The 22,916-nt window shown below is 45.0% G+C and overlaps 1 protein-coding gene across 3 annotated transcripts in view; it reads right to left on the bottom strand.

The window, feature by feature from the left end:
• The window catches only part of HELZ (helicase with zinc finger), a 2,003,166-nt gene that overhangs the window by 1,128,462 nt on the left and 851,788 nt on the right, over window positions 1–22,916 (bottom strand). For all 3 annotated transcript variants that reach the window (XM_085617266.1, XM_085617269.1, XM_085617268.1), the window contains exon 15: window positions 16,352–16,531. In XM_085617266.1, coding sequence (XP_085473392.1) covers window positions 16,352–16,531 — 180 coding nt within the window. The remainder of the gene's footprint in view (window positions 1–16,351; window positions 16,532–22,916) is intronic.

Here is a 22,916-nt window from a genome sequence, read left to right as displayed (position 1 = left end):
CCCAAATTCCATGCATGGGTTAGGCCATTATACACTGGACTTAGGGCGCAGGTGATAGTGAATGGGAGGTCCTCCGCCGCCTTCCAGTTGAGGAGAGGGACTCATCAGGGGTGTCCCCTGTCAACACTCATTTACGTTGGTTCTGAAACCATTGGCGGTGTGGATCAGGGGAGACCATCATGTCAGAGGCCTTCGTTGGTCAGGACAATGGGAAGGCCGAATACGCGGACGATGTCCTGTTATATCTCGCCTCCCCGTGCCACTCAATAGCTAGAATAATGATTATCATTACAAACATGGGACAGCAATCAAGGTACCCAATAAATTGGGCGAAATCCACAATTTATGTATTAAGGGGGACACCCCTTTCTGCCTGCCAAATGGGTGCGAGGCGACAGGGGTAACAGAGGGCTTCCAATATCGTGGAATGTTTGTGACAGACGATTCAGAACTTTTTTTATACACAACGTACAGGCCCCACTCACACGTCTCCGGAGTGATGCCCAGCAATGGAGGAAACTGCAGTTATCACTGTTGGGACGGGCAACGCTATACAAAATGATGGCGTTACCTCCCTTTTTGTATGCCCTACAAAATACCCCATTTGTATTTCCCCCGACATTTTTTCAGGCGGTGGAGAGCGAGGTGTGAGACCTATTATGGGATGGGAAGCACTCTCGAATAGCTGTGCAGAAGTTTATATGCCGGTGGTATGATGGGGGCATAGCACTGCCACGGATTGAAATATACTGCTGGGCGGCACCGTGGGAGGTGGTCAACCAATGGGTACACCAACCCCAGGACGAACCGGCCGACAGGATGGACAGACATTTGATGGGAGAGGGAGGCTATTTGAGAGCCTTTAAATACGAAACTGAGAGGGAAGAAGTTGACCGGACCTTCAGCACACACAATCACACTCCGACATGAGGCGAACAAAAGGTTGGGGTGGCAGGGAAAAATAACTCAAAATATGCCACTCTGGGATAGCGAGAGACTAGGAGGACTTCACAAGAGCAAGGGATTTAATAAGTGGGACCTTATTGGTATCTTGACAGTGGGAGACCTATGGAAAAGTGGGGAGGTAGTCCCCTTTGCGGAACTCCAGGCAAAGTATGACCTAGCCCTGACCAAAACTTTCAGATACTTTCAAGTTAGACACGCATTATTGGCAGCAATTAATCCAGTAAGTAGTCTCCCAGAAGCCTCACCCCTAGAGCACATGCTTCTCACAGAATTTTTGGACAAAAAAGCAATCTCCCTAACCTAAAAAAAAGCTTATATGCAATTCCTCTGACCCCCTAGGAAAACTCCGGGACCTCTAGCACCGAGATTTAGGCAAACTGGACGATGACAGGCAAGATGCTCTGGGCTCTCCCCGGGAGGTAGCCATATCAGCCAAACTAACACTCATTTAATTGAAAATCCTACAGAGAACATACCTACCTAGAACTACAGTGGCCAAAATGTGCAAAGGAATAATGAAATACTGTCAGAAAGCTTGTGGAAATGAAGGAACATTCTACCACTTAGTATGGGACTCCCCAGTAATTAGGAACTATTGGAAGGAGGTGGTTAACGTAATGGTTGGAGTGAGGGGAGGGGGATTAGAACTACAGCTAAAACTATGCCTCCTGAATGTCTGGGAGGTAACGGACCTGAGCCGGAAAGATCAGACACCGGCGACATTGGGCGTGAAAACAGCAAAGCGTAACATAGCCAGATACTGGGGGGCTCAGGACGTTCCACTGCCCTAAAACTGGAAGAAAGACATGGACGCATGCATGATCACAGAAAGGGTGGTATATAGTGGTAAAGGCTACCCAAAGAAGTGGAACTTGAGCTGGGGAAAATGCCGGAACAGTGATCGAGGGAGAATTGGACTCAGATTAATAAGCTGAAGTAATGTCTATCTTGGTTGTGATTTGAATGGAAAATGTAAGCTGACCAAGTCATAACTGGATGTACACAGATGAATCTGTAATTCATTAATGAAAAGATGAAAGAAATAATAAGATTGCTGTGCCAGTAGGATGGCAGTGATAAGTGTGTGAGGGATTTGGACAGGATTATCACTATAAAAGATGTTGATTCTGGAAACTTTTAGTTGATTTCTGAGGAGAAATGTGGGTCCAGAGTGAAACCATGGATGAACTATGGCATGTAGTCAGGAAGTGTGTGATGGTAGGTTGGCCTAGGAAATAGAAAATTACACTGAAGATGCTACCATTTTGGAAAGTATCTGATGAATTAGAAGTGGAAGGAGGATTACTATTTAAACAAAAAAAAAAGTGTGCTCCTCAGGGTCCAATGCAAGAAGTGATTTTAAGTTTCGGCCATAATGGACATCCTAGTACGTATTCCTTGCAAAAGATTTATTAGAAGCATCTTTCGTGGCCTGGAAAGTATAGGATAGCAGACAGGCTGGTGGGAAGTCTGTGCTAATGGTGAAAAAACATTAAGAGTCAACCATGCGTCATTGAAACCAGCTGTATGTCCGGAACGTCCGTGGGGAAAGATTGCATTTGATATTTCAGGACCATTTTCTTTTCTACAGTAGGAACTATCGTTTGCTTTGGTTTTGATTGACTATTACTTAAAGTGAGCAGAGGTGAAATTTGTTGCACAAGCTACCACTTCAGTTGTAATTGAATTGTTTAAAGAAGTCTTTGCTGGGGGAGGACGTCCTGAAATGTTGATTACTGATGTGGTTTAACACAAGTCATGAGAAATGGAGACTTTTCTTAAACATTGCAACATACAACATGTTAGAACTACTTTGTAAGAGCCTTGTGGTGATGGTCTAGTAGACATTTCATTGTGTGCTAAAGGATTATGTGGTGGCAGTATGAAAATCTGGCTGTGAGTGGAAAAACGTGTTGGGAGACAAGTTGTGGTCGTATAACATAGCATCCCATGCATGTATTGATGTCAATCTGTTCAAATTGCTCACAGCTAGAGACAGGTTTCCAAGTTGTGTCCATGGTAGTTTAAGAAAAGGTGTGGAAATGTAAGGAATAGTGATTTGAGTCAAGTCACTAGAAGGGAGGAGAATAAGCAAAAAAAACTAAAGAGTGGTATGATTAGAAATGGAAAGTCAAGGAACCTGCAATTGTAGTAGGCGATTGGGTGAGAATTCACAGGTTGGTAATACTGACCAAAGGTGCCCCTACGTATGGTAAGGCAAAGATGGTCATTAACATGTTCCCCAATAGCGTTGTTAACCAAGAAGGTAAAGAGAGGAATGTTAGAAGAGTTGCGAAGTATAAAGGAATAGTGCATCATGGTACTGTTGAGCAGGTAAATGCATAGCAGAAGAGTGACGATTTCCTGGTTAAAATCGACAGAAATGACACAGGAAGAGGTAGATCTGATTGTTCCTATGAATATTGCTTTCCATGAGGACAGTGGGGGTGAAATAAGGCAGCAGAGTGAGTTTGATTTGGGTATGAGGAGTGATGAGGTGAATGGCTTCAAGAGTTAAAAAATATAGGCAGGGACAGACATCGTCCTATTAAATATGAAAATGTTATTCAAGAGCTTTGTTATATCCCTTCTTATTCTCACTTGGTTTTTTTAACATTTATTTTCCATTTGTTGTGATTTATTTAAAGGATAGAGGTGCTGCATAGCCATTTTATATTTACATTTCTCTTTTGTATGTTTTTATGTATAATGTTTATGTTTGACCTACGTTCTATTGTGAAACAATTTCTACTGTTCACCGCCTAGAATGTGGAATACCAGTGGGAGTTTTGTTCCTGTGTGCCTGGTGACAGGTGGATGGTGTATACTGTGCTGCAGTAACAAAGACCCTTAACTTCAAGCTTCTGTGGATTCATGGTTTGCAACACTATTCTATTGAATAGGGAGATGGGAGGGCAGAGCTGAATCTGTTGTTAGATAGAATTTCAACCAGAAAGATGGTTACTGAAGGCAAGTAATCTGCTCTTCTAACAAACTTCTAACCACAGATTCTTCACCTAATAACATATACCAAACCAGTAACTCACCATGCAGTTTATGCAGTGGACTCCAACTAAAAAGTCCTGCAGGACTGAGCAGTAAATTGCATCTTCTGATAGACCTGGCCGTCAAATAGTAGTGCTTGGAGAATATGTGGACTGACACCCACGTCACATCCTGGCAGATGTCAAGGAATAGCACTCCACAAACCAGCCCTTTGGTAGCAGCCTTATCCCTAGTAGAATTACCTATCAGACCTTCAATGGGCTGCTTCTTGGCCAGTGCTTAGATGATCTTGATGCAGAGGACTATTCACCTCAACAGGGTCCTCTCTTCTGCACAGACTTCACTTGCTTTGTCCAAGTGAACCCTAAAAAAAGCTGATTGTTCATATAGTGTTACTTAGTACAACAGAAGTAAAAGCTTAAAGTCCTTTTGGGATCCAGCCAATGGAGTCTCTCCCCATCGTTCGAGGAGGAGCAAAGAATGCTCAACATGAAAGGGAGTTACAACTTTAAGCAGGAATGCTGCCAGAGACCTCAGCACCAACTTATCCAGCAAAAGGGTGGTTGCACTGAAAGTGCCTGGAGCCCACTCATGCCTGACATAATCTTAATAAGGAAAACAGCTTTCTATGTCAGGAGGCACAGAGACCAACTGTGAATCAGCTCAAAGGTTGAATACATGAGAAACATCAATACCAAGTAACGGTCCAATTCTGGCATCACACGGTTTGGCGGGTACATTTGTGTTGAAACTTTAAATCTCATCATACAGTTGAGTTAAACGAGGACAGTTGGTCCGGTAAACACAAAGGCTGAAAGGGTCGACAACTAACTAACCTTTAATGGTGCCTATTGCAAGGCCTAGCTGGGCTGAAGACAAAACGAACAAAGGAATGGCAACTTGCTTGTAACAGATCACTCTTCTGAGCACCACACCAGGTCACAAATTTATCCCAGCGCCCAGCATAGACAGATTTAGTGGAAGGGCACCTGGCAGCCAGGATGACATCCACTACCTCAGGCAGCAATCAACAGCAGTCAGTTGGCACCCAGGATGAGATACACTACCTCATGCAGCAACAAACAGCAGTCAGTGGTCGCCCTTAATCTCCAAACATGCAGATTTAGATTGTGAAGATTCAGGTGGATGACCCTGCCTGGTTGATGCGAAAGAAGCTCCTCCCAAAATCGCAGCCTGATCAGAGTACAGATGCTCATGCCCAGATGTTCCGGGCACCACACTCAGTTAGCCCAATACTGAGCCCGGAGGATGACTTGCATCTGGTCATTCTTGATTTTTGTAAAAACTCTGGGCTGTAGAGGAAGGAGCGGCAAGGCGCACTGGAATCAGTGTTCCATTCCAGCCGGACCGCATCTCCTAAGGAGTGTTCCCGCAGAGACTCCAACTCTCAAAACGTTTGACACTGTGCATTGTCACAGGTGGCAAAAAGATCTAGTCAATGACTCCACACTGTCACATGATGCCCAGATCCACCTCAGGATGTAGACACCACCAACTCAGCTCATCCAATCTGGCATTGAAGGACACTGCCAGATGTATTGCAAATGGGGGAAATGCCCTACCAACTCCTGAGGCGCAAAGTCTCCTGGCACAAGACCCAGGACCCCCCCCCTCCACACAACTTGTTGCAATACCACACTGCGGTGGTGTTGTCATTGAGAACCTGCATCAGTATCCCTTTGATGGACAGAAGAAAGGCTTTCATAGACAGAAAAGTGGTCCAGAACTCTAATAGATTCATTTGGAGCTGTGACCCGAGTCCTCTGATCTCCATCTCCCTCAGATGACCTCCTCAACCCAGCACAGATGCGTCCATCACCATCGTCACCTCTGGGTGGGGAAGGGAAGAGGGGCCAGACACTGAATCAACTGTGCTTGAGCAGTCACGTCTGCACATAGTGTGCCATCTCCTCAGAAATCTGGATGACATCTGACAAATATCCTTGATGCCAGGCCCACTGGAACTTCAGATTCTATTATACAGCATCAATGTGCCACCTGCCGTAGTGGACTAGTAGGATGCTAAGAATTCAAGTGGTATCTGAGCATCGTTCACTGAGATGCAAGACCAAGGCTGAATCATCGGGACCATAGACCTAATACCCTGGACTCGCTGCGGCAAAGGGAAGGCTCTGAACTGCACTATCTAGAGGACAGCTCGAAGGGAGCCAGGTGGAACTTAAGCTCATTGATATTGAACCCAAACGATGTCAAAACTTTGCCATTGTCTGCAGGTGGTCTATAACTGACTGTATTGAGGCAATCTTAAAAGAGACCCTCGGAACTTCCAGGACCGCCCTTATGATCTTGCTGGCCATGTCCCACAGAGACAAATTTCTGTCGAGAGGTTTCTTTTGGTCTTGACTGAGGGTAACTATAAAACCAAAACCTCAGCTGCCCTCTAGACCACCACTGCAAAGGAGGCACTTTATTTGTTGGTGGCCCAAGGGGTGAGTCAAGCCTTGCCTCAGGAGATGTGTCAAGCACACTGGCCTCTTGCAAATCCATGTAAAAAGCATCATCATTGAGGTGAGGGGGAATAAAATGCCATCCTCATGAATACCACCATCTACTTCCTGATGTGTCCATAGATCTGAATTAGAGCAAAAAAAGATAAGACAACCTCTGTAGGCAAGTATGTTCTGGTAGAGGCACCAGAATAGACACAGGGCAAATGACAACTGTATGCAATTTTGTAATTTTGCAGCACAGTACTGGTTAAGATCAAGTCACAGCCTGTTTGGTTTCCAACATTTCCGCAAAAGATCTTTTTCCAGCACAAGAGGTGTCTGTACCAGGGTTGATGTGGAAGGGAAGGATGCAGGGTCTGGAACAAGAGTGGAAACCTGTACCATGTCAGTACAGAGAAAGAAGCCGGTGCCAAGGTGGCAGACAGCGCCAAGGACGGATATGCTGGTGGTAACAAGACAGCTGCCCCTGCGGTTTCTTGGGGTCAAGGAAATGCCGGAGGTAACCAAAAGCATACAAAAATCTGCATGGTCTCCATGAAGGCTTCAATTGGCTGCAGCGTCACTGATGGCCATGAAAACTCGGGCACACTGATATGAGCTGAGGAATCTGTTCCACATCGGGAGAACTCAAAGGGGGATGACTCACATCACAACACCCGGACTATCGGGCAGCGGCCCTGGACCCACTATTCCGGGAAGCCAGACATCTGGGTCAACTACCGGCCTCTTGGAAAGGTTCCATCATTGCGCCCATTTACAAAAGCAGTGAGAAATCCGCCCCCAAAAATGATCGCCTAGTGGCGCTAATAGACAACCAAGCCAAATATTTTGCAGGCTACCTACTAGAAGAACTTCAGATATGGGCAGCTAAGCGAGAAATCATACCACCCAACCAAACATAGAGAGAGCTAATCTCTGGAATAAGTTGGCAGGCTGGAAGATCCCGCAAAGACTGCTGGGCGTGCTAATAGCACTGCATACACACACCGGGGTGCAGGTGAAATTGGGCGACGGCACATGCTTGTCAAGGCGTATTCTAACCACCAAAGGGCTCAAACAGGGCTGTGTACTTGCCTAAACCCTGTTTAATCTCTATATTGCTGACCTGACGCGGACCCTCGACCTATGCAATGCACATGCCCCAAGGATAGGCGGTAAGGCTATTTTTCTAGCATCCTTAACGCTGACGATGTAGTGCTAATCAGCCACATAAACACGTGGGAATGCAATGCCTTTAAAAAACACTCCATACATTTTCAAAAGATAACTTCATGGAAGTAAACATGGAAAAACCAAGACAATGTCCATAAAAAGACACTGGGGAAAACCCCCCACTAATGGCACTTGGGAAACACCCAAATACAAAACACAATAAGCTACAAATATAGAGGTAAATCCTTGACAATGGGTGCCAATTCTCCAGCCTGCTGGAGACAATAAAAAAGTAAAGGAATGAACCTTCCGATAACTTTAAGGCAAATAAAATCCCAGCTCACGGGCCAGAGGCGCTCTCCTCTTATCCAGATTGTGCAAACCAAAATCTTGCCTAAAATTACATATGGCAGCAAAGCTTTAAAAGGTAGGGACAGCACCCTAATCAGGGCCTACAGAATTATGTTCAACATCTCTACATACGCATCAGCAGCTCAGATCCGGCCGGAATTTGGCCTCATAACACAACAGCCAGCAAGACATGGGGCATATATAATCTGTTGGCACAAAATCAAGAATGCCCCCCTAAACAGCTTAAGCCATCTACTCTGGCTAGAGCTTCAGCAAAGAATAGCAGCACCGGCAAGAAAACACCCATATTACTGTCTCACAAATACCAACCTCAACCAAGCTTGGGAAGTTCCGACCACACATGCGGGCTTTAAGAAAATAGAGCAGAAGACAATAAGGAGCATGTCACTAGTAGAAGACAAAGCCACTTTTGCATTGAGAAATCACGCCTGGATGACAATGAATGGCTACACATCCATTAGCCCACAACCTTACTTCAGTGCAGGATACTATTCGACCATCAAGTAGAACTTCCTGAAACATCGACTAGGAAAACTGCCAGCCATTCAGCATCTGCCACCATGGCTGACGGGGCAAATGCTCCCGCATTTCCGCCTGTGCAACTGAGGAGTTGCGGACATGGCCCACCTGATATGCTCTAGCTCCAGCCTGACAGGGGAAAGAGCCAGCAAGCTGAAACATCACTTCAACTAGCGTGGGATTCGAACACAGAGACAAGCCGTGATAGCCTGTTTTAATCCAGATCACCCGCAGATGAACTGCAAGTTAGTAAAATTCCTAGCACTAATAGATGAAAAACTGTCAAACGCAGGAAAAACTACAGGATAGTGCATAGATGGCTCCGCTCAACAGGGAGAGCACACATGCACTCTGGAAGATACGCATACTTCTGCTCACGCAGGATCACAAACATGCTTTCAGAGTGAACAGCCAAGGGACTTGATGACATTAGGCTTAACGACCCTGGCAATTTTGTGCCATAGCTTATTAGCAATCGCCTGTTTTAGCTACTCACATTAATTGTGCACTTTACTTCTATTTTGTACGAGTTTTAACTAACTTTATACAAAAAGATTACTTACTTACATCACCCATGCGCCTTCCATTTAGGTTTAGAGTGGCAAGATGAGGGTCGAGTCCCGCTTCCCCTTTTTAAGATTGTGTCCGGACTTTGATTTAGACTTACCAGAGGACTTTTAATAGGATGCGGACGGCTTGTGGGAAAGGCATAGAGTCAGCATTCACAACTTGGATGAGGATTTACATGTACGCCACAACGTCTAGTGCTCAGCGATGTATAGCTTCGCCACCCAGTTTGTGTTTGCCTAAAGGGGCATGAGGGCTCACTTGTTGCACTACTTTATAGTCCTGGCCCGAACCAAGACACCAGATACATCTCATGCGGATCCGTGACAGACATCTGCTTCCTGCAGTTGCGAAATGGTCTAAATATTATTGTTTTGGGTGGGGACACTGGAATTTGCTTTTTTTAAGTCATTGCAACGCCCACAGAAGTTTCAGAAGGCATGGAAAGAAAGGAACTGGCGTCAGAGCATAGAGGCGGTGAATATTTGTGTCTCGGCTTCATTACTTCCGGGCAGGTATAGAGCCAATAAGGAGCAGCACAGCCGCCTCTTCTTTCATACAGGAGCACTGCTAAATAAATGTTTCAGTGATTCCACTCTGACTCCTGGGGAGTGTTCTAAGGTGAGTTACATCTGGCTATATGTATCCATCATATACAGTAATCCTGCGGATTAAAGGCACGCAGCCAATCCCCTTGATGAAAAAGTAGGAAAATTTGTTGAAGCACTACCAATCAAACTTTTTCCATCTTGACCAATGCTTATCATCTTCAGGTCTAAAAATGAACAAAACCCTTGTGTGGGTCCTTTTTCCCCGATCAAAAAGTGGTGAGAATAAACCCCTTTATTCCACTGATGTTTTAAAACTGGAGTTCTTCTCAAAGAAGGAATTTGCTTCTTTCTTCCACCAAGTAACTTAGTATTGCAGAACTTCTCGCTTTCAGTGTTAATTGTGAGAACGAAGGGGAAAAACACATTTTGAAGCAATACTGTGGAATATCTAGCACCCACGAATTCTTTATGATCTTTTTGACATGGTATGCCAGCGGAAGGTCAAATAAACTCCTGCCCGACTGCCCTGGAAAAACTCCATATTTTGTTGCTTCTACTAATTATGATCTTGCAGTTCTCAATCAGCAAATATTAAATTAACATTGCTTGATTCTGCCATAGCGGCAAAATTGGACTTTTAGAAATCCTTCCTTTTTTCCCCCCCCGACATACAAATTTCAGAGTGTCTGCTTTAATTTTTCCCCTTCTGGATTTCTTCATCAGCTTGCAATGAAAAAAGCAAAGAATCGTTAAAAGGTAGCCGCAACGCATGCTATCACGCTTGAGGGGCCAGAAATGACAGTGTCAGCCATGAAAAGCATCCGATGAATACAGCATTGGTGATATCAGGTGTTGCCAGATATCCTATGTCCTTTGTCAGACCGATAAAACAATCTTAAGATAGTTTGCTTTTTTCCTGGAAAATTGTTCCACAAAGACTGATCACACATGCTGATGAGGGCAGAATCTATACTCTAACAACAGAAAAGCTGATTGACAAAACTTCCTTCCAAGGGAATTCTACTTTCTGCTCTCTTTTTTTTACAAGGAACTGGAAGAAGTTGAGCCCACTGCATTGATGTTTTTCTTTGCAGCAAGAACTACCAACTAGTCTGCCACAGGATTTTCTTTTTCAGGATTTGTGGATCAGAACCCGCCCAAAGTAGTTTCCTAACTAGTCATTTTTTTACTGAGTGCAGCAGAAATGAAAGTACCAGAACTAAAGCAAGCTGGTTTCTTCTGAAAAAAAATGTCTAGAAACTGAACTCCTTCAGTGGAAAGTTTTGGAAAGAGAAAAGATCATCAACGGGAGAAACACAGGTCTCCTCGACCAGAAAGAACCCAAAGAAGCAACAACAGACCCGATACCCTGTACATTTCTGTTCCTTCGAGTTGAGGTAATCGCCTCACAAATGGGGATGAAGGCAAAGGTCGATACACTCACAATTTTGCAAGAGACCGATTGTACTCCTTTTTAGTATTGTATATAGATTACAATTCTTAATTAGTGGCAGAGTGACTGCAGATACGATCATGAACAATGCCTTATAACTCATAATAGGGTTTTGAAAGCGGTAGAAACATGTCACGGCACCACAATTCCGTTTTCTCTCCCAGTTTAGATTTACTCTATCCCTTTCAGACAACTGATAAAGTGATTTGTAGTCCAAGAGATAGTTTTATTCTTAGTATCTCTCTTTTGTTACATTTGCACTCTGCACAACCCACCCACACCATCAGCTTATGTAGAGTGTTCAATCCAGGCCAGCTAACCAGCATTCCGCTAAAAGCTCCTTCCCCTTTGGGGAAGTTGTAGCCCATACCATAAATCACAGGTGAGGAACCCTATGATTAAGCATGCCAATTAAGGTTTTTGTCCTACAAAGAGAAATCTTTTGCAGCCAAAAGAGATAGACAGAGACCCATCCAATGTGATTGTGGTTACTATTTCCACACCAGGTGCACCTATTATGTTTTCTGTATGTTATACAGGAGACATACACGCTAGGTCTTTAAAGGACAAATTACATACCTTTAATAATGCCTAGTCTGGTAAAGACATGATCTAGCTGCAGATTTCTTACTTTTGAATTTTCCGGGTGTCAGACTGGATCCGGAAGATTTTTCTTCGACCAATACACTTGTGCCCAAGTAGGTGGTGTCAGTCAGCTACGTGTGACATTATCTGCGTCGTCTCCGCCACTGACATCCGCGTCACCTCTAAAGGCACCACCTCGGCATGCCGAAGTGAGTTACTTTCCACGACTTACTATGCAATGAGTGCAGAGCCATGAAATGCAGTGACATTGGTGTGTTTCTCAACAACTAGGGCCCTGGAAGGCAACAGCACTAACCCCAAAACCTGTCCGCGGTGCAAGGAGGATGGGTGGGTTGGTAAGGAGGGACAGCGGACAAGTTTAGACCAGGAAGTCCGGCAGGGCAGAGGGTCCAAAAAGGCCTTCCCTGCAGACTTGACTGTTCAGCCAATAGTGCTTGAAGAACGTGTGCAGAGATGCTAACGTTGCTGCCTGACAAATGTCGAGGACCGGGACTCGACGCTGTGGTAGCAGCCTTAGATGATATGGTAGAATAAGCCCTTAAGCCTTCAGGAAGTTGCTTTTTGGCCAGAGCATAGCAGATTTTGATGCAAAGGATGACTCATCGAGAGATCATCCTTTTCTGCACTGCACGACCCTTCTTCACTCCCACGTACCCCACGAAGAGTTGGTCCTCCACCCGGAACTCATTTGTGGGGTCGAGGTAGAACAACAATGCTCTTTCTTCTTTGGAGGGATGCGGAGGAGTGTATAAAGTGGGTAGTGTGACAGACTGCCCAATGATGAAAGAGCCTGCAATTTGCTCACCCTCCTGGCAGATGTTATTGCCACTAAAAAGGCGGTTTTAATGATAAGCAGCCGGATGGGGGAGTTGTGCAAAGGTTCAAACGGAGCACACATCAGGAAGGTGAGAATCATGTTAAGGTCCCACTGAGGCAGGATGAAAGGGGCAGGTGGAAACATTTGTACAAGCCCCATCTAATTACAATAGGGGATTTAAATAAAAAGGATTGGTCTACAAGCCTCAGAAACGCAGACTGGACCGAAAGGTACTATTTGAGAGTTTCCTGATAAGAGCCCTGCTGGGCAAGGGTCAAAATAAAGAGAAGGACTTGAGAGAGGGAAGCAGAAAGATGGTCAACAGATCTTTCTGTACAATATTTTACAAATTTGTGCCACCGGCAGCCATACACGGTCTTGGTAGAAGGTCACCAGGCTGCCAAGACAACACTACAGACTTCAGGAGGAAGGTCGAATGCTATCAACTGCCACCGCTCAATCTCCACACAAGGCAGCGTAGAGTTTACAGGTTCCAGTGAAGGACCCTCCCCTGCTGCGGCGACAGAAGATCCTGCAGAAGGGACAGCCTGATCAGAGAATCGATGCTCAACTGGAGAAGTTCAAGACACCAGACTTGTGCCCAGTCCAGAGCCACAAGAAAGGCTTTAGGCCAGTCGCTCCTGATCTTCTTGGCACTCTGGGCATGAATGGTAGGGGTGAATATAGAAGGCCTGAGTTCAACTCGAGACAAGAAGTGTCTCTAAGCGAGAGCCACCTTGGAAACATGCAAAATTGCTGACATTGTGTGTTTCCTGCAGAGGCGAACAGATCTAACAAAGGCTCTTCCCACTGCTGAAAGAGACCTCGCGCCACCTCCGGATGGAGACACCATTCGTGGTCTGCTAGGCATTGATGGCTGAGTTAGTGTGCCCTGATGTTCAGGGTACCTGCTAGGTGTTGAACCACCAGGGATATGCCCTGCTGTTCCAGCCATGTCCAGAGATGCAGGCCTCTTGACAAAGGGTCCATGACCCCACTAGGCCCGGTTTGTTGCAGTAGCACATGGAGGTGGAGTTGTCCGTACACACTTGAACCAGCTTTCCCTTGAAGGAAGAAAGGCTTTAAATGTCAAGAGAATCTCTGGTAAGTTGATGTGGAGTCCAGATTCTGCAAGACACCAGAGTGCTCTGATCTCAACCTTTCCCAGATGGCCACCCAACCTCAGGAGTGACGCATCTGCCACTACTGTTACATGGTTGGGAAAGGGAGAGGGGTCTTCCTGTGACCCAATCACGGTTGGTCAGCCACCACTATAGGTCCTATACAGTTCCCTCCGAGATCTGGACCATGTCAGAGAGATTCCTCTGATTCTGCGCTCACTAGAACTTCAGGTCCCACTGCAGAGCCCACATTTGCCATCTGGCACATGTCAGAAGCAGGATGTAGATGGCCATGAGGCCCAACAGCCTCAAAGTCATTCTCACCGAAATGCAGGATAGAGGCTGAAACACTGGTATCATAGCCTGAGTATCCTGGAGGATAGGCCCGAAACAACACTGCATCCAGTACAGCTCCGATGAAAAGGAGCGTCTGACAAGAGTCAGGTGTGACTTAGGCAGGTTGATCGAGAACCTCAGCGAATGCAGTAGGTCCGCCGTAGTCTGGAGGGGGGAGACGACAGCCTGAGGAGAGTTCGCCTCCAACAGCTGGTCATCGAGATAGGGGAAGACTGGCACCCCTGATCTGCGCAGATGAGCTGCGACCACTGCCATTACCTTGGTGAACACCCGAGGGGTGCTGGTAAGGCCAAAGGGGAGCACTGTGAACTGAAAGTGCTCATGGCCTACGACAGGTAGAGCCGACAGGAATGTGAGAATAGGTGTCCTGCAAGTCCAATGCTACCATCCAGTTTCCTGGGTCTAGGGCAGACAAAACCTGAACCAGAGTGAGCATCTTTAACTTTTCCTTTTTGAGGAAGTAGTTGGAGTTTGCAGATCTAGGATAGGGCGCTGGCCCTTTTCCTACTTTGAGACCAGAAAGTAGCATGAATAGCCACCACAGCCTACTTCTGGTGCCGGAACCCTCCCTATGGCTCTCTTGGCCAAGAGAGTCATGACTTCCTCCTGAAGCAGAGTCCGGTGATACTCCGTCAGCTAGTAGTAAGTTGGAGGCATGGAGAGAGGGGCAGGCTTCAAGGGGAGGGATTAGCCCCTTCAGACTATCTGAAGAACCCACCTATCCGACCTGATGTTTTGTCAGTTGTGGAGGTGATGGCTGATCCTGCTACCAACTGGCTGGCTGATCCTGCTACCAACTGGCCTTCCATGATCTTGAAGGGCGGGACTAGGAGGGTTTGGAGGCTGAGAGTGCAGGGGTGGTGGACTGAACCTGACCTCGGGCCACCTGACCCACGGGGTCAAAATGAAACGCACAGAGGTTGCTGAAATTGTGGAGTCTTGTGGCTGGGGTATGGCTGGCGCAGCTGAAATCCCCTTCCGTAGCTACGAAAAGGGTGAAAAGCACACAGGGGACGTGTGGCCACTGAGAGGCCCAAGGACTTGACGGTAGCTTGTGAGTTCTTAAAGTGCTCTAGGGTCATGTCTGCATTGTCTCTGAAGAGACGGGTGCCACCAAAGGGTATGTTCATGAGGGAAATCTGAACATTCCCAGAAGAGTCAGAGATTCTCAGCCAGGCATGGTGTCGAATGGCCACCATCATGAAATTGCTCTGCCCAGCGAGTCTATGGTGTCAACCCACCAACAAATGGCAAACTTTGCCGCATTTCTCTCATATGATACTGCTTGGGAGTGAAGGCCTGGCCGACCTCTGGGACCTGTGCCAGCACCTGTGCAACCGATTCCTACAGGGAGTGGGAGTAACGGCCCAATAGGCATGCGGTGTTCACTGACAGCAATGCAAGGATGGTGAAAGAAACCTTTTTTTGTGCCCCAACTATCCAGCCTCTTTGATTCCTTGTCCGGGGTTGCGGAAGGGAATGTGCCCTGAGATGTAGAGGCTTGGTCCACCAAGCTCTTGGGGGTAGGTTGGTTGGTGAAGAAATGTGGGTGGCCCGGTGCAGGGCAATGGCAGCGGGCAATTGTCCTATTCACAGGAGCCCCTGTGCTGGGCTTGGACCAGATTTCAAGTAAGACATCAGTCAAGGCCTGACTGAAAGAAAGAAAGAAAGGAAGAGTTTCGTGGAGGAGACATATGGCTGCAGGACCTCTTGTCAAGATGTTTGTCTTGACTGCGAGAAAAGGGAACTGAAGGTCCAGGACTTCAGCTGCTCTTTGCACCATCATAGCGTATGAAGCGCCCTCCTCTGTGGGAGAAAGCAGACCAGAATATGCAGAGGTGTCCAGTACAATGGCCTCACCCAACTCCTCATACCAGTCCATTTCTTGCTCTTGCTGGTCTTGTAATGGGTCCAGCGATCCCTCCCAATCTTCCTCCATTCCTAGCCTTTCAAAACAAGCCTTAGGATCCGATCTAGGACCCAAGAGTGCTATCGGCGCCAGGATCGACTTCAATAGGCACTGTTCTGACTCTGGGTTGTGTTTGTGTTAATTCCTTACACACTTGCATATCTTGGAAAATATATGTAGAATCTTGCCCCAATGTATCAGAAAAGTTGCAGCATATAAAATAAATGCACTGCTTACGTTCAGTACTGAAAAAAAGTAAAACATTTTTATCATAAGCAACTACTGACAGTGAACTAAATTGTACTCAAGGCAAACACAGATTTCAATTTTGCATTTATAATTAACCTTGGAAACTGAGTAAACAAACATTTACTTTGACTCGACCTCATGTTCATTTTACAGATTGAATACCCGCATTTTCTTTTTTCTTTTGGCTTGCACACAAAATTTGGAGTCTCAGTACCTGGTATCCTGTTGTTTGAGTATGTGCTTAACAGCCTGGGCTAAAGTAAATGTTTTTCCTGTCCCATAGGGACCGATTATAAGAACAGGAGGCAGCATTATGGAAAGTGGAGTTGTGATAGCCAAAACCGCTTCCTTCTGTTTTGCATTTAGCCGAGGGTCCAGTAGTTCATCCCACTGTCTAGTAAGAAAACAAAGGAAAACAGATGTTCAAAATACACACATTTTACCTTATTTCACCATAAGAGCTTTAATTCTATACCAGATCCTGCAAAAACACACTGTCAATAAAAGCTTTAGATCACAGAGAATCATTCATGAGTTACCTGCCCAAAAATCCACACTTTGCTTTAGAGGTAAATATTTGTCAGAAATTACTACATATTTACTTTAGAGAAATTTCATTACTAATACATTACTTGATGAGTACTTCAAGGCTACATCATCTTCCCAGTTATCTTAAACATGTACACATCTACATAGAGGCTTTAAGGGTTGTTGCAAACCAGGGATTGAAATTCATCTACACCGACCAACAGCAAACCCATGCAAATCTCACCTCACACCCTAAACAGTCTTTGCAAGGTACCACTTCGACTAAGAATGAGAACTGTCTTAAAATAAACAGATTGACAATTGTTTTACACTTGATCCTCCCCGTGGATCAAAATGCCGGACTTGTGAGCAACATGGCAAAGAATTACATCCAATAAGTATCAAAAGACCAAATGACCAGGCATTTCAGTATATTTGTTGAGCATCTTAAATAACATTTGTCAGCCACAGCAGCTCCAGAGAACCTCACTTGCTGGCTCCCATTATCATGGTATATAATGATATCATGAACTGGTTAGTGGTTTGAGAACTGGTAAGAAGTGGGTATTTAGAAAATTCCAGTTCAAGCGGACTCAAAATAACTTCCCAAAATCCTTTTACAATTTCCTGTGGATGCCTTAGTTTAAGAAGAAGCACTTTATTCGGTAATCATAAAAAAAGCGTACATTAAATACATTGGATAAAAAAGATAATCTAAAATACATATAAAGTCACATTTTTTACAGCAATTAATACCGAAAATTGGCTTAGCTGGTTCACAGTAGCGTAACCTGCTTTAGCACTCCCTCCCAGCTACCAGATGAAGAACCTCAATAGGACCAGCAGCAGAGAGGGTGGCATCGCTGTGATTTACGGCGATTGCTATGGCTGTAGCCTATCCCACTGCAACATTTCAGAGCGTGAAAGTGCTCTTTTGAAAATTTCCCTTCTTATCTATCGCCCTTCCAAAGTTTTTAGAGAGGCGCCGACTAATTTTCTTGCCCATCTGATTACTAAATCATCTAATTTTAACATTTTGGGCAATCTCAATCTTCATTTTAGATGCTGCCCACTAATGTGATATTGCCAATTATTTAGATCTTGCTGCTCTACAACGAACCCAATTGGTGTTGCGTGCCCTACACTCAGCGGGTCACCTCTTAGACCTCTTTTTTTCTAACCTCAGCACCCTCCAGGCTGCAACCCCTATTCCTATTCTATGTACCGACCATTTCCCGATTCCTATGACTCTACGCCTGAATTGTCATACATTGACAATTACCCTGAACCAGATTATGTAACGTCCCTGGCATAAACTCTATTCCCCATAAATTGTGTGATTTCGTTCATGCAAATTTACCTCAGTTTGCCTTTAATGAGAAGGCAGCTAATAACACCCTGCAATCTTGGCTCGCCTTAGATGTTTTTATTCCTGCTGCACCCTGGTTTAATGAGGCCCTCACTCCAGCCAAAAAGGACTGCAAGGCCTTAGAACGTTTGCGGAGGAAAGCCTACGACCAGCTGCAAAAAACTCAATACAGAATAGCCATTAAATCTTACCCCAAACTCATTTTGAAAGCAAAGGCTGATTATTTTGCTAGCAAAATCAGGAGCAATAAGAATCCCGCTAAGGAAACTTTCAAACAAATGAATAATCTTATCAGACCAACACACTGTGCTGATCCCACTGACATCTCTAGTGTGTATTGAGAAAAGTTAGCAGAATACTTTAATAGCAAAATAGAGGACATCTAGCAGCACTTCCCCGCAGATGCCTTTGTGATTAAGTGAGACGTTTTACCATTGCCAGTTGCTAGCAGCCTCAACTCGATTCCTCCCCTGAGGTTGTCTGAGCCGCTTACCCTCTTCAGACAAGTAACATCTGGCTGATCTGCAGATCCGCTCAAACCGGATTGGTTTCTAAAATTTCATTACCTTTTCCTTTCACTGTGTCTAGAAGTGATCAATATCTCCTTGTCATCAGCTTGTGTGCCCAGCCCTTGGAAGCATGCCAAGGTTATTCCCCTGATAAAGAAACCTTCTCTGGATGCCTCCAAGCTGGAAAACGTTCGTCCTATTTCTTTTCTCCCTTTACTTTTGCAAAGGTTAAGCAGAGACAAGTTAACACTATCCTGACCAAGTTCCTGGATGATGACCACATCTTGGACATTTCTCAAAATGGTTTAAGGCCAAGGCACAGTACATAATCTGCGCTTCTCAGAGTCACTGAACAACTCCCTTGTGCCCTAGACGAAGGCCGGTCCTCAGTGCTGATCTTGTTGGATTTGAGCGCACGTTCAATATGGTGTCTCATAAAATCTTACTACAGCGCTTACAAAACATTTGTATAGGTGGGGTGGCATTGTCCTAGGTTTAGTCTTTTCTATCTAAACACTCCTACCAGGTAATTTCACCCACCCACAGCTCTCAATTGTACACTATACCCCATGGGGTTCCCCAGGACTCTTCATTGAGCCCTACCCCGCTCAATATCTATATCCAACCACTGGCACATGTCATCAAATCCACAGGGATGGCACTGATATCTTATGCTGACGACACTCAGCTGGTGCTCTCCTTTACAGACAACCCTACGCTTGATAGGTCCAACTTTCAAAGAGAACTATTAGTAGTCGATGAATGCCAACAGCCTCTGCATGAATGCAAATAAAACCGAAGTCCTCTTACTGGGAAAGGACATCCACTCTTGAGGAGACTGTTGGTGGCCCCTTTTGCTTGGGCCTCCCCTCACCCCCAAGTCCTCCTTAAATGGTTTTGGGAGTGATCATGGACAGCACCTTGGCCTTTGAAGCTAAAGCTAAAACGGTGCCAGGCACCTGCTTTGGGCTTTTGAAAAGTCTCAAAACATTATTGGCCTCTTCGACTCTAGCACACGGCAAACTATCATTCAGGCAGTAATTCAGTCACGGCTGGACTACTGCAACATTTTGTACATGGGAACCAATAATGTCGTCAGAAGACTCCAGCTTGCACAAAATGAGTCTGCCAGGCTGCTCTTTTCCCTCTCGAAGTTCTGCCCAGTCTCTGGTCTCCTCCTCAAATTGCAGTGGATCCCAGTGGAAAAGCTCATTCACTTTAAAAGCTTATGTGTTGCTCAAAGATTCTGCACTCCCAGAGGGCTTCCATCTTGTCCAATCTTCTTTTCTGATACCATCCCTCTTGCCTCCTTTACTCAGCTGATCTTAATCTGCCCACTGTCCAGCGTTTTAGAAGAGCCAGAGCCCGCTCCTTTTGTGTCAAGGCTCCTGTTTTGTGGAATTCATTAATTTTCCCTATTAGAAACAATGAAAAATATCTGCATTTCAGGAATTCCCTTTAGACATTGCTCTTTTCCTTCTAATACTTGCCCTTTTCTAGTAGGCTGCTGGCCACAGTTTATCCATTTGCAAAGTCTACCGTTTGGAAGCCCTGTTTTTGGGTAGCTATGCCCTTTACAAATCCCTTTAACATAACATTAACATAATTAATCTACCAATAGATCACTAGTTCTCACTACAGATGTTAGAAAACTAGCAACAAGAGATAGAAAATACAAAATCACATTTTATATAGCTAATCTCCGATTGAATTTCTGAATCTCACTACAGCTGCTAAAAAGCTGGTAACATGGGCTACAATATCATCATATAACATTTGTAAACACAAGCGAGCCGGGTGCACCTGCTTGAAGTCACAGGCTTTAAGAAGGGGGCGCTACTAAGCCTTCCTGGGGATTTCATAAAACTTGCAAGGTATTCTGCAGACACCCCTGGTCACAGCCGTAGGATGCTAGTGTTGAAGACTCAGTCAAGCCAGAGGAAAGGCGAGTAGTTGGGGAAACATATTAAATCTAAATCTTGTCAGCAGAAAACGGGCATGGGCATGGGTGACAATTTTAGGATATGGTTCTGTAAAAGGATGGGTTTTAAATAACAAAACATAGATAACTAGAGAGAGAAACTGCGGCCCTTCAAAAGGTTTCGGACAGGAGGTTTCTAAGAAGTAATTTTTTACACAAACGCAGTCTGCCTTCATAATGTTTTTGGGGCAGGCAAATAGATACTCCTTTCCTAGGTTAAAGAGGTCTTGACTTACTCAAGCCATGGAATATGTAGGCCAAAGTCAAAGGATAAACAAGAATATAGAATTGATCTATTTAGTTGGGCCCCCTTGGTCCATATATCAACCCAGCACAATAGGGGGCCAAGAGAAATATTATCGGAAAGGTAACTGACCCTCAATTCTTCAAGAACCATGTACGAGAGAGTACTCTGGGGAACACAAAGGGGGAGTCTGAGGAATTTGTTTTCTGCCACCTGAAGGAGATTGCGCTTGACGTGACCCCAAATTGCACTTCCATAAATGGCTCCGGAAACGTTTTTTGCGTAATAAATTTTAGGAGGGAGCCAATTGGTTTTTTGCCCAGCCTGGAGGCTTAATTCCATACAGCAGCGTTGGTCCAGTCAAAATCAGACATCTTCCCTTTAAGAAGGAGGCTCCAACATAAGTTCATGTCAAACAGAAACCCCAAGTAAGGAAAATTATTAACACAAGGAAGGTGCAACTGGTCGATCTCGAAGTATTGCGTGTCTGTGTTTTTTGGACCAATGACCATGATGTGAGATTTACTAATAATGGTACCCTCCCATGAAGCCCACAAACACGTTTTTAGGAGGTCGTAGTCCCATAGCTGTTTTGGCCATAAGAACGGCATTTTTGGTGTATAACAGGACAAGCATAAATCTCTCTAGCAGGGCCCCATCAAGAACTTTGACATCGGAGTCAAGCAAGGGGATAAGCCTATAACACAATGGGCTATCCCGAATCCCTTTTTTGAACACTGGGACGATGATGGCAGACGCCCAAGAAGGCGGTATACTTTCCTTTACAGCATAGTTCAAAACATTTGTTAAAACGGGAGCCCAAATATCAATGTCATACAGGTAGATATTCAGCGGGATGCCGTCTAGGCCTGGGGCCTTGTATCTAGAGAGATCTGAGATTCCCTTTTTTGCTTCGACCAGGGTAAATACAAGATGGGATAACCCTGCAAGTGGACATTCGGCCTCCCTATTGGTTAAACTAAATTCCCCTTGAATACCCCTTCAAAGTGAGCGATACAGTTTTCTGCCTCAATGTGATGCACTAAGGAGGCCTACGCAAAAACGGGCAGGTTCAAGGTGACACAAAATTTAGCAGTATTCTTCAAGCAACTTGGGTCAAGAAAATTGTCCAAAGCTGCATCATTCATCTCATTTTCTACCTTCTCACTTTCTCTTTATAGTTACGCCGGAGTTGTATCACCAGAGGAGTGTCCCTTGGGGGTAAGAACTATTTTTAGGTCTCTCAGAGCGTGTGTGTAGTCTTTATCGAAACACTTGGGACTGACGAAGAATCTTGTCGCCATGGGATAACAGAGATGCACAAACTACGCCCGAACTATGGGAAAAGGAATCAAGGATCAGACGGGCACTGAAATGGTCACTAGCACAGATTGCAAGCTCATCAGACCACTTGGAGATAAGGGTGCAACGAAAACTCTTGGGGAAAATCGGAGTCCAACATAACTTTCTTCCTTGGCTAGTGGGGTTTAATGATCCACCAGGTCCTCTAATAGTCTGCATACTAACCTCCCACCAAGAAATGAAATACAATTATGGTTATCGTGCTGTGTGGTTTAAATTCAATGGTAATCTCTTTAATGTTAAAAAAAACCATAAGGGGTGAGACAAAAACAAAATCTATGAATGAGGCACATCCACTACCAGAAAAGGTTGAGTTCAGCACACCATCCATGGAGTGAACAAATTTATCCAAGGGAGAGACAAGATCATGTTTATCAAGAATCAGATTTAATAGGTTCCCTTGTTTGGAATGATCCATGTGCAGACCCTCAGGCAAAAAACAGCTCATAGGCTTAAATGGGTGGCTAAACGGATCCTCATACAAGTGGCACTTAAAGTCTTTTGTTAGGATTATACTCCTGTCCTCCTAGCGTGACCCCTCAAGGTGACCCAGAAAAGAGCATTATAGAAGTTTAGCAGCAAGGTTTTGGGAGCTCTAGCATATGAAAGCAGACATGCTTGCAAATTAGGGGACCCTGTGTCACATCTGCCAAAAACCCATTGAATGGCTAGTGAGAGAAAAACAATTAAACAACCAATTGCCTGGCCTTTGTGAGAGTCACATGAAGGAGTGAAATAAGCCTTCAACCCCTCCAGATGACAACAAAATGTAATCCAGGTTTCCTG

The sequence above is a fragment of the Triturus cristatus genome, chromosome 7 (genome assembly GCF_964204655.1).
Source record: "Triturus cristatus chromosome 7, aTriCri1.1, whole genome shotgun sequence".
Taxonomy (NCBI): domain Eukaryota; kingdom Metazoa; phylum Chordata; class Amphibia; order Caudata; family Salamandridae; genus Triturus; species Triturus cristatus.
Note: the sequence above shows the minus strand (reverse complement) of the source record. Positions and strands in the feature narration are given on the sequence as shown.